This window comes from Cryptomeria japonica, chromosome 2 (genome assembly GCF_030272615.1).
Source record: "Cryptomeria japonica chromosome 2, Sugi_1.0, whole genome shotgun sequence".
Lineage (NCBI taxonomy): Eukaryota > Viridiplantae > Streptophyta > Pinopsida > Cupressales > Cupressaceae > Cryptomeria > Cryptomeria japonica.
Window position 1 is genome coordinate 3,138,973 of NC_081406.1, and position 13,031 is coordinate 3,152,003.

General features: G+C 31.3%; 1 protein-coding gene and 1 pseudogene across 2 annotated transcripts; both read right to left on the reverse strand.

The window, feature by feature from the left end:
• Positions 1-2,423: 2,423 nt before the first annotated feature.
• On the reverse strand, positions 2,424-5,096 carry LOC131058623 (protein C2-DOMAIN ABA-RELATED 4-like; annotated as a pseudogene).
• Positions 5,097-8,243: 3,147 nt separating this feature from the next.
• LOC131058628 (protein C2-DOMAIN ABA-RELATED 3) lies at positions 8,244-11,136 on the reverse strand. Of its 2 annotated transcripts, XM_057992365.2 has the most exons (5): positions 10,988-11,136; positions 10,492-10,839; positions 9,299-9,448; positions 8,797-8,898; positions 8,244-8,699 (listed from the first exon to the last, which is right to left on the reverse strand). In XM_057992365.2, exons 3-5 carry the CDS (start codon positions 9,407-9,409, stop codon positions 8,445-8,447), a joined length of 468 nt encoding a protein of 155 aa, XP_057848348.2. In that variant the 5' UTR covers positions 9,410-9,448; positions 10,492-10,839; positions 10,988-11,136; the 3' UTR covers positions 8,244-8,444. The 2 variants fall into 2 exon arrangements, with proteins under 2 accessions (XP_057848348.2, XP_057848349.2); XM_057992366.2 differs by lacking the exon at positions 10,492-10,839.
• Positions 11,137-13,031: the final 1,895 nt, after the last annotated feature.

A 13,031-nucleotide genomic window follows, 5' to 3' on the forward strand; every position in this document is an offset into this window, starting at 1 on the left:
AGATTTTAGAGGAAGCTTGTGATAAAAAGGCTTGCATGTTGCATGTTGCATGATGTTGGTCCTTCAAGCTTGCAAATAATTTATACATATGATGAGACTGTTGGGTGTTTTGGAGAGGTTGATTTCTCTAGGGTTTTTATTGAGGCTTAGGTGGATGGGATAATTCAAATTGATATATTGGATCCTTTGATTGTTGAGTTATTTTTTTGGCTTAGGATTTTTTTTGTTGAGAGCTTCCGCAACAACCATCCCAAAATTGATACTATCAGAAGATGGGTACTTCAGAGTTATAAATTTAAATGGTTAGGTTCAAGTAGTTGCTACATATGTTGAATGATTTTTACCTCTTTTCCTTTTCCGAACTAAAAGATTGCTCAAGGACTCTTCTTGAAGGTCCTTGGTTTTGAGGGAAGCATGGTCTTTATCTTAAATTGGTCTCCGAGATTTAATCTGGTGAATAGTATTAGTTTCAAATTGGTCTTCGAGATTTAATCAGGTGAATAATAATATGCTTATTGCCAATAATTTTGAGCAATATTTTTCTACTATTATGATTACAAAATTCATTTTTTTTTACTAGATTTTATTGATTTTATGTGTTTGTGAAGAACAAGTGCTTAAAAAGAAGTTGGGAAAGAGGGAATAACTTCATAAACCAAACTAAACAAGAGAGTAACTACAAAAAATCTTTTAGAGCCCTTAAAACATTATAGTTTCAAATCAAAAGCACATTAAAAACACATAAAAAACCCACACTCCAAAACACCCAACTTAATTATATTATATAGAAACAACATAAGCTTAAAATACAATCTTAAAGAAATGCTCTATAAGAGTTTACAAAACAAAATGATTTTGGGTTAGTTTTTCAAACATAATAATACTTCAACAAGCAAGAATACACAACTCCAAAATATAGGTTCTCATTATATAGGAGCTTACAATGTGTAAAATACACATATCAAAAAATCCAATGCACAAGCATGAATGATGCATCATGTGAGGTGCCAAAAGCACTGTAACACATACATAATAGTAAGTTTTCACTTGTCTTGACATGTATGCAATATTGCAATTGTCAATAAACCTGCACCTCCCAAAGTATAACTACACCTCCAAGGCATCTACATTCTATGCAAACTCATCATAAAGTTGAATTCCATCTTTAACAACAACTTCCAAACTTGACTACTTGAAAATAGAAACTGCAAGTTGTAACTCATAGTGCAACATGGGATAACCATTAAATATGACTCTAATCAACTCACAAAAAATGGATCACCTAACTCCTAAAATAGGAGCCATATCGCCCATGGCACTTCACATGTTTGAAGATAACTCGACTTGCCACTCCAACAAATTACATCATCATGTGTACATAAAATTAATTAACATAGGCAAATAAATAAAACTTATTATAAATTAAATAAACAATAACCAAATAAATGCTAGGAATCCAAAGGTTGAGACACCTTAATCCCAATAGTGCTCCCTACTCGGATTATTTTCTCTCTCAAATATGGTGTTTGGGTACAATAGATTGAATTTGAAGACACTCCTATTGTTTTTTGCTTTGTTGTTGTAAAGTGGGTCATACTTCTTTGAGTTGTTTGAACAATAAGAAACACCATTTTGTTTGGAGGAAAAAGGATTACACTCTTGCCACTCTCGACTAGTTTATTACATACTTTAAGGAGTGACAAAAATAAAACAATAAAAGGAAATCTCCTTTGATAGTATGATGTTGGATTCCTCTTTTGAAGCTTCAGGGTTGGAAGAAGATTTTGCATGTGGGCTTATGATTTTTTCTTGTTCCAAGAAAACAAGTTTAGAGGAGAAGAATCCTTTTACTATGGTTAAACAAAATTTGTAAGAACAAATTTATAAACGAACCTAATTTTGGGTTGGTTGTATGTAAGATTTTGTAATTTTATGTCTTTTATAGTTTCTTTGTTGTTATCTAACTACCCGTTTTTATCATGTTGTTCTTATCACTAAATCTTTCCTCTTGTATAAAAGTTTTGACCCTTTCAAAAGCCTTCATTGATAAAAAACTATACATATGTATCATTATAAAATTTATTATTCTATTATTTACAAAATACACAAAATCCTAATTTTAAAATGTAAATCCAACACATAACCCAAATCCTTGCTAATATGTTTCAACTGGTAACAAATTTAATAACTCAATCTCTTAATACAAAATCTTAAGTAGAAATGTCTCTATCATATCAATTTGACATATATAAAATGTTCAGGTATCCACACAATTATACTTTCCACCTTTCAAAAGTATAAAAGCAATTTTTAAAGAAATATCCCCTTCCTCCGGTTTCCTTTTTAGATAGCTAGATAGACGCCTCCCAAAAGTCTTTGTGCCTTTGCAAAAGCATAGTTTCCCAAGAAAACAAGTTAGGGGATCAAAAGGTACCATCAATCCATTTGATGTGCAATTCCAGTCGACCAGACTCCACTTTATGAAGATTTAAGCACACTTCCTGCACCATATGTTGTCCATCTACGCACCTAATACACCAACAACCCTGCTTATTCTCCATTGAAAAAGATGGCATTGGTGGGCTTGTATTTAGCATCCTTGCAGCGCTTGCAAGATTCCCCAAAACCACTTCACCTTTTCCCATGGGGTCATCTCTGCTGAACCAGTCCTTGTCAAACAATTCCTGTATCATAACTAAAACTCTAAGCGTTAATGGGCTGGTTTTAATTCTCTTATTACTTAAAACAAAATCAAAGGGCTTAAAAAGAAGATACTTGTCACTTCGAGTATGAGGGGTTGTGATTGTGGTACAGACAAGGTCAAATCCTCATTCCAAATTGGATTTAGGACCTAGTAGTTGTGCACCCTAACTTCACGCTTCTCAAAATCCTACTTGGAAATTTCAAATCACTCCGAATTTTTTACAGCAGCTTACTTGACAAGTCCCCTACTTATAATTAAGGTTTCAGGGCCACATCATCAAATATGATGCCACATCAGCATGCTTTTTGCCAAGGTGTCCAAAACAGCCCCGCAAAAAAGTGAGACCAATAGACGTGCAAAAGAGACCCCAATAGTTGTGTAGGTGACATGGCATCACCTGATTGGTTGCTTTTTACAATATTAGTACATTTCTTAACAACTATTGGTACATTTCCTAACATCTGTTGGTACATTTCCTAACAAAAATCGATATTTTTTGTTTCCTAATTCGAATCCACTCTCGGCAGCACATAACAGATTCCATATTTTGAATTTGTGTTTACAATTCTATAGGTTTAAAGTTCAGTTGGTGAAAATGATAGTACAAAAGGGTAACTCAACTGCAACAACACATTAAAAATGTAGTCAATCCCTCGATGAGGGCACATCCGTCGTGCAACCTGTCGTCGTACCTGCTTCCTTGAGACTCTCGCCAGTAACTTTTTTCATTGCTACGTTGGGGGTGCGGTAAAAGGATCCGATTAATGTTTAAAAACATTAATAATTTATTTTAATATTTTTTTTAACAATTTTTTATTTATTATATTTTTAATGTTCTTTTGAGTTATATTTGTAGTATAATAAATATGATAGCTAATTATAAATTTGAATTTTTTTAATAATAAGTTATATATTTTATTTTATATTGTTAATAATAACTAGAAGTTTTAAATAAGTATAGTTATTTTTTAAGTAAATTTTTCATCATAATTTATATGTTTAAATTTTTTAAAATAATTTTATTATATATTCTATCCAAATAAGTTATATTTGTAATATAAATATGATAATTAATTATATATTTAATTTTTTTTGAACAATAAGTTATATATTTAATTTTTTTTAATAAGAAGTTTTTAATAAGTATAATTATTTTTGAATTTATAAATTTAATGGACCGAAGCCAATAAGGTGTACATACCCTAACCCCCTTTGTAAGATTTGAACTTGTGACCTCTATTTCAAGAGCACAAGTTCTCCACCACTAGGCCAACTCAAGGTGTACATCTTTATTATATATTCTATTCATAAGTTTATCGAACTTACATATTTAATTTTTTTTAATACATAATTTATATGGTTATTTTTTAAATATCTTTATTGTTTTAATAATTATACTATTAATATTGAAATTAATATTACTTGATTAATTGGCATTATTCATTAAATCAATAAAAATTTCAAATTAATAGTGTTTATAGCTAATATTTTAAATCTATCTTTTCTAATGTAAGCATATATTTTTTTATCATATTTTTAATGATAACATACATAGTTAGCTATACTATAATCCTTATGCAAATGGGACAATACCACACTAAAGGTGGTTCTCCTCCTAACATAATGGTTAATTGATTACAAATGAATGTTTGTTTGCTCACCCTCCCCTCTCATCTGTTGAGTTCAAAATTCTGAAAACAATCTCCTTCCAACAAGCTTATTTTAAAATATCCTTACAAACTTCTTAAAATTTATGAATTTCTTTTTCTCACATCTACATTCAAAAATGTAAAAAATACTCCGATATTAGTTGAAAGGCTTGGTTTGTGTGTCTTCAAATTTATGCCTAAAAACTTCATATCTATTACACAAAGTAAATCTTTAGTTGGAAGATTTCCACAATAGTTATAATATATATAGTTTAATGTACTATGATCTTTATTTCAATAAATAGAATATATAATAAAATTATTTAAAAAAATTAAACATATAAATTATGATTAAAATTTTTTATGATCTTTATTTCAGTATTACTGTTGTTATGTTAGTATGATTGTCACATTACTAATGTAATATTTTTGTTGCTAATCTTATTCTTGTAAATTTTTAACTGTTACTTATCTATAATTTGCATTTTATCGAAGAAAAATTAATAAAAAAATTATAGAAAATGAGAGTACCTGCTGGCCCAGTCTGACGATAACGTAAGGATCACTAGTAGAGGTGCAACAATAATCAAGCAAATAAATAATCTCATTTATGGTGCTGTGAAAAAAGTACTTTTAAGTTTATTTAGGTTTTTCCTACTTTTTCTTTAATTTTTAAGATTCGGACGCATGGTATGATTTCTGTATATTTTAGGGTTGTACCTTTGTTCTTCTAACAAAGTCATTTTGTTACATTGTGTGATGTTACTATTGAATTTAACAACTAAAAAAATATTCACATTCTGCCTGTCATAAGTGGTCCTTTTATTTATATGTCATATTATTTACAAGTAGTTGTTATAGCTAACTTGGTACATCGATTGATTTTAAATCGTACATTAGATTTTGACAATTTTTGTGAGTTGTCTCCATTTGCCACTTAATCGTTTATAATTATTATTCTGGCTTCTAGATAATAAGTGCACATAAGGGTCAAAAAGTGGTCATTTCAAAGTTTCACCAAATACCTACTTAAAGATGCCCCAATAACCATGCACTACAACCACCTCAAAAATGGTCAATACTTATGCTTCTAGTTATCATTTTTTTTGTTTCTTTAAAGTTATTAGTGGGGAGGTTGGGTGAGCAAGGAGTGATCGATAATTGGAACATAGGCGGTAACTAGTGCTCTTCCCCTACCATACATAATGGTAGGTTTTCAAAAGCACAATGACACAAAGTAATTACAACCGATAATAATAGCCCAAAAATCATCAAAGGGTATATGTGAATAGAAAGCGAATTAAGAATGACAAAAATATAAATGAGGTTGGGAAATATGATTATGTTTTTTGGGCCAACTGTTTTGTATTTGCACGTTACATCTAATTAAGCCAACCTAATTGAAATTGTTGAGGTTGTGAATGATATATAAAGGATGGAATCATTGTGGGAACAAATAAATAAGTTGTGTAAGTTGTGCGAAGTTGTGTAATGAAGGAATTTTTTAATGTGTTTTGAACAGTAAAGTATGATCAATATTTTAATGGATGCAATTCCTTGTAGTTCAGTCCTATTGATGTTACTCTAACTAAAGATTTGTATCTTGTCTTGAAGAAGTGTTCTTCAGTTTTTGCAAGTCCCTTTTGCATCTTGCCCTAAGGTTGTGCAATTTAGTCTTGCAAGTCATTTCAGGGGTAGCAAGCTCCTTGGCCGCTGGCCTAAACATTGTAACTTGATTATCATATACTGATATATTTTTCATCATGGTTTTCTCTAGTTTGGGTTTTCGACGTAAAAATCTCGGTGTTCATGTGTGGTTTCTTTTGTGCTTTAAACTTATTTACTTTCATGCATATGGTAGATGGAATGAATGTTAAGTAAAAGGTTAAATCTCATTAAGTTATAGTATATGCTAATTCAACCCACTTAGCGTCTAGTAGTATTCAACAAAAACATCATAGCATTTTGAGTCTCTCAGCATATAATCCCCCTTTCATCTTGAGTTCCTTACTCCACCAATTCACCAGTGGGTGGCTGCAAGAAGTTGAGTCCCACTTTTGGGCAAAAAGTGGAAGTGTTTTCCCTGTTTTTCAAATTTTCTATTGATTGATGTCAAAATTTGAGGCACTTCGAGATTGAATCTCAAACTAATTAATTTTCAAAATACCTGTTTCAAGACCATACAACACGTGTACGACTACCATTTTTTGACGTAAATAAATGAATTTGTGCAAATCCTTATGGGAAAAGATACCTAAGACACCAAATATTGATGAGAATATTTTTGCTTATTTTTTATTGAATATATTTTTTTTTTTATTAATTTTTAATTGACTATAAAGTACATTTTCAAAACATCAGGTGTACGACCACCACAATTTGATGAAAATTTCATATTTTAAATTTTTTTTTTTATATTCAAAATAATTGTATTTAGATTGATGTCATATAATTTATTTTTCTAAAAACCTAAAAACAAAAAAGTTATTAAAGTTTTACTGAACCTCAATATTTTAGGTTTAGGTACCACTTTTGATTAATAAATAATGCAAAAATAGTAAAAATAATATTATCACTATGAAATTTACATTTTTGAAATCAGGACATTGAGAACTCTAATGGGTTTTCATTTCATCAAACAATTCGATCAGGAAAGCCCTCAAAAAATTAGGGCAATGCAAAAATCTCATATTCTTTTGCCTCAGCCATTTTTTTGGAGGTCCAAACATTGGCTTGGTCCCACCAAGCCTAACCCGAAGCCAAAATCGAGGCATAGGTTTGTTTCCCGCTCCACCTTTTATGAAACGAGCACTTGTTATTTGAAATTCAAAAAAGGGGTGCCTGTTTTGTGAACAATAAAAATGAGGAGGAAATGGCTAAAAAAAAATTAAATAGACTTACAAAATGGGCACACAATTTTTACAAATAGGGTGCCTAATTTGTAAAAATCGTGAGCTCATTTTGCGTCGATGGCCCAATTCCTAAAAATTGGGCACCCGTTTCTAGCAGGAAACTTTTCCAACCCGCGAACTTTCGGGAGATTAGAACCCAACTCCTTGCTTGCACCCACCTGTTCTTTCCTTTTCCTTCTCCACTAAAATGAACTGAAACATTCTGCAAGACCACCAATTCTGCTTGCGATAGGGAGTCAACACTCCCCCTCAACTTGTACTTCCTCTTGAATCAAGAGGGAGAAACTACCCCCAACATCTGGCAAAGATACTCAAAACTCTCCAATTATTGAAATATTAAAGAATGAAATAAAAATTCAACAATGAAATATTTTGATAAAGAAAACATCAATTTATATTAAAAAATCTATGTATCAAATGAATTATATTAATGATAAATCAATGTTCATTCTTTAAAATATCAAATTATTATTTTAATTATAGCCGTATAGAATGGAAAAATATGACATTCTATATTTTGTTTTATCATGTATGTCAATCTTCTTGTTAAAAATCTCAACTTAATTACTAGATTTAAATTAATTTTCTAATGCTTAAGAAGTTGTGAAGATAATTTTTAAAATTATTTATTTTATTATCTTCAATTTAACTTATTTTTTAAAATAAATATTATACACTTCAAGCTTATTCTTCTAGATTATAACTTATTATAATTTTTTTTTAGACTCGTGAAATATTAAAATAATAAAAATCTTAAATTGGTTAAAGAGATAGAGTTTAATTGGTTGAACATAATTTTTGAGAATGATGATATGAAATATAAAAATCATCCACCAAAATTCAAATCCTCCAAAACAATAATTTAATTTTAATATATATTTACAATATTGACATGTTTCCATAAAACAAAAAAAATAAATCATATATATTTTTCATTAGCAAATCTATAAATCCTATGTTCAAGATTTAGATCCAGCTTATGACACAAGCCCTTGCTAATATGTTTTGACTCCGGAGCTAAATTAAAGTAACTTCATCTCTTAATACACATTTTAAAGTAGAAATCTCTCCATCATATCACGATTATATATATAAAAACAAAGAAGGTATCCATGGAATCATGATTTCTACCTTTGAAAAAGTCTTGTATTTTGTCCACAATTATAGTCTCCTAGGGGATTAATGCGTGATATCAACCCATTTGATGTGCAGATCTAATTGACCAGACTCCACGTTCTGAAGCCTCAAACACACTTCCTGCACCACATGTCCCTCCACACACTTAATACAAGAAGAACCATCCTTACTCTTCATTGCCAAAGATGGCGAAGGGTTTGAGTTTAGCATTCTCGCAGCTCCTGCAAGATCTGTCAGATCCACTTCACCATTGCCCATATGGTCATCTCTGCTCAACCAGTCCTTGTCAAAAACTTCCTGTACCATAAATAAAACCATATAAGCTCTAATGGGCTTCTTATAAAATTTATAATCCTAAAACAAAACTCAAAAGGCTTAAAAAGCAGAGACTTGCCAGTTTGAGAACGAGGGGTATAGAATGTGTGACATACAGGGACAATTCCTCATCCCAAACTGGATTTAAGTTCTTTTTTATAACCCGAGTCTTCACTTTTTGCTGCACACAACAGATTCAAAAGAATTTTAATGGCAGTTAGACCAGCCATTTAAGGGATCAAGAATCGCATTTTAACTAATCTTCAAGTTCTTCTCGATGTCAACTTTCTAAGGAATCGAGAATCTCTTTTAAGTAATCTTTAAGCTCTTCTGGATCAAGAATGGCATCTTAAAGAATCTTCAAATTCTTCTTGATCTCAACTTTTTAATGAATTTGTAAATTCTGTTGGTGAAAATGATAATGTACAGAGCCAACTCAATTCCAATGGCACCTAACAAGATGGTGGCCTTAAAACCTGTGAGTAAAGAAACGGTACCATTTTGGCCTTGAATGTAAAGCAGTAAAGAAACACTGGTGTTGTACCTAAACCCTGGAAACAAGTGATGGAAAATAAGGTTACCTGATGCCCAAGTCTGACCACAACGTAAGGATCACTGGTCCACATATCCCGAACTGCCAAATTGGTTCCTTTTATAATGCGGAGCTTCAGAATAGCCACAGCTTCCTCCATTTGATACGGAGATCTAATTTCGATACAAATTATCGATCTCTGCAAATTGTGTAGATTAATAAGAACAGTTAACAATGCACAGCTTTTAAGAGTTGAGCTGGAAAATACAGCAGAAGATTTTGCAGTTTTTTTTTAATTTCATTAGGATTGAATCCCAAAAAAATCAAAATCTAAAAATTTGGAATTTCCAAAAAAAAAAATGTTAAAAATTGTAATTTTAAGGCCAAAAGAGTGAACAGAAATATTTTTCATTAATTTTTAAATTGCTGACAAAATGTAATCAACTTTGAAGTTTATTTTTTTGTAGGTTTTGATGATGAAATTTTAGAGGAATATCTTTCCTAATTCAATCAGTACATACAGATCAATTTTGACATTTCTCAAAGATATTAAAATCTTCCTGCTCAATAAATGATCTCATACTTATCATCCATTCAGAATTTGGATTTATCTGTCATGAAATATTTAAATCAATTTACAAATAAATTTTGATTTCTGATCATAAAACACTAAGAGAAAATTTCAAAATCAATGTAGAGATCAATTTAGTCTCTCTATTTAAATATTATTCTTCAACTGTCAAACAGTCAGTAATAGATTTATATCTCATTTCTTTAACAAAAAAGGAAGATTTAGCCCAATTTTACAGAAATCAATTTCACAGTTCACATAAAATAAAATTTTGCTGATTAATTCCAGTGCTAATTTAAGATTTAAATTTTATTTCTTAAATTCATCTAACAGTTGATAAATAATTGGTTAAACAATTAATGTGTAATTTTCAGTCAAATTCATTGATCCATGATTCATGAGTAGTGGTTCACAAGAACCCATCTCTCGTGAGAACTACTAATCAGAATTCGTTTTCATGATAAATGGGTTCTTGTGAACTACTACTCTGAATCATAGGTCAATGAGTTTGACTAGAAAATTACATAGTTGAATCCTGATAACAATATCATAATTCAACTTGCTGTGAAAACTATAAAATTTAGGAGAATGACCCCACAACACAGCTGTTAAATTCAGAATAAAAATATAAAATTTACAAAATAATAACGGTTAAATTCAGGGATCTGAACCTGAGAGATAACGATTGAATAAAAAAGCTCTGAGAATCTCTAAACTCTGCTGGAAATAGTTTATCCGCTCCACAAACCCTACTCGGCAATCTCTGTATAATGCAAATACTAACGATAACAAAGACAAACGCTTTAAATTCTCAAGAAAATGCCCTTAAAAAACGTTCAAACTCGGTGATTGATTAGTCAAGCTCGCGATCGATCGTGATTCCCATTTCTGGTCTAGAACCGTCCGTACTGAGTCTATGGAAAAATCGTGACTTTGCCAGACAAAAAATCACCTTAGCACGCCGTTCACGATTTATCGCGAGGTCTTGACCATTTTTATAAAATAATCAAATTCCCAGACTGAAACAGAACAAATTTACAGGCCAAAAACATAATTTTAGAAAAGGGAAAAAGAGATTACAGAGACGACTACAGACTGTACAAAACGATGTAAAACAAGTCGGAATTGAAAGACTTAAACGAAATACCAGATGGGAACGATCTTTACATTTCATATTACGCTCTCACCCGTCTATTTGATTTGTTTTCTCTTAGAAATCATTGAAATAAATTGGCATCTTCCTGATTTCGTTTGACATTTGACACCGGGCAAGACGAAAAGCTTGTTCTGCAACCTTTGACCAGGCAGTCGATGGGCCACACGAGTTTTGGAAGATGGGATTTGAGCATTATGGGTAAGTATTATAAATGCTTTTTAAATTAGGTTTTCATTATTATTTATAATATATATTTTGTTTAATTGATGAATGCTTGGGGGGGAGATTATAACTATGAGTGGTTATTGAATATTTAATGTTTCTCCATTATATATATTATGATTTGATGGGTCATGAATGGATTTTTTATATTGTGGAAAAGTATTATACTTATTATAGTTATTTGATATTATGAATAAGAGAAATTTAATATATTTAATGAAAAAAAGTATTTCTTCTTTTCTGTAGCGTGTTCAATTGAATATTAAATATAATGAATCTATTCAAAGTTTCTTTAGGAGGATTTGGCTCTGCTAGGATTTCTTGCATTTGCTAGTACCCATGTCATATACGAATTCAAAAGGAAAGATTATCGCCAATGATAAGTCTTCAATCCTCATTTGGGATGAGTTCCTTAGATTACCCTTTTTGCCATGCTAGAAGTTTTTAAGCCAAAAAGCCTTTTCTCTAGGCTTGATGGTGTGCGTTGAACAAAAAACAATTCTCGTCATCTTGTCCTCACAACAAGTATGTGTTGAGGTAGACTTATCTATGGACATTAAAGACCACGTTGATATCAAAGTTGCTCAAACTAGATACATTCAATATGTCCTTTAGAGCAATCTCCCAAACACTTGTTATCAATGTCAATACTCAAATCACAAGATCAATGATTTCCCTCTAAATGATTCCCCTCTATCTTCCTAATGTCTAAAAACCTTGCTTATATGTTATCCATGGAATCAAAATTTCCACCTTTCAAAAAGTCTTGTATTTTGTCCACAAGTATAATTTCCTAGTTAGACAATCATGGGATTAATCAGTGAGGTCAACCTACTTGATTTGCAGTTCAAGTTGACCAGACTCCACATTCTGAAGCCTCAAACACACTTCTTGCACCAAACGTCCATCTACACAATACAAGAAGAACCCTCCTTATTCTTCATTGCCAAAGATGGTGATGGGCTTGTATTGAATTTTCTCACAACGCCTACAAGATCCATGAAATCCACTTCACAATTACCCATTTGGTTGCCTCTACTCATCTCTATCTCTATCTCTATCTTCTTTATTATCCACCTCTATCTTCATCTCTATCTCTATCTATATTTTCTTCCCTATCTCTATCTATGTCTCTCTACCCATCCCTCTCACTCTCCCCCTCTATATATACCTCTTTCTAGCCCTATGTCAACACCTCCCTCACTCTCACCCTATTGCAAACATAACATGAGCCTGTTGGTAATGAAAGTTGATTATCTTCTCTATTCAATTCTCCATTGAGACCTTTGAGACATAACATAACATGCATAGTTGAATTTAAGCTATCACTTCTCAATTGAGACTTTTATTGCACAAAAAACATCATGGACTACCAATTGACCATATCTACTACACAAATTTATGCAAAACATAGACCTAATTTTTCCCTAATTGACCTTCCATACCTCTTCGACATACACATAACATACCAAGATGCAATTGCTAGTATTATTAATTATAAGAGATTGAAAGTGTCCCTACATTAAAACTCCATATTTTTATAAGTATAAGGATGAGAAGGAGAATATAAAAAATATAATGATTTAAGTTCAATGCGACACAAATCCTTGCTAATACATTTTAGACTCCGGAGCAAAATTACAATAACTTCATCTCTTAGTACAAATTTTCAAATAGAAATGTCTCCATCATATCACGTTTATATATATACAATTAGCGAAGGTATCCATGGAATCATAATTTCCACCTTTTAAAAAGTCTTGTATTTTGTCCACAAGTATAGTTTCCTAGGAAGACAATATAGGGGGTTAATCGGTGAGATCAACCCATTTG

What these genes read in the sequence shown, in the direction of transcription:
- LOC131058628 (XM_057992366.2), bottom strand. Translation starts at nt 9,409, where the DNA reads ATGGAGGAAGCTGTGGCTATTCTGAAGCTCCGCATTATAAAAGGAACC. An exon ending in TGGTCAGACTTGGGCATCAG is followed by an intron (nt 8,899 to 9,298) that starts GTAACCTTATTT and finishes TGTTGTGTGCAG; the next exon opens with CAAAAAGTGAAGACTCGGGT. An exon ending in TACCCCTCGTTCTCAAACTG is followed by an intron (nt 8,700 to 8,796) that starts GCAAGTCTCTGC and finishes TTTATGGTACAG; the next exon opens with GAAGTTTTTGACAAGGACTG.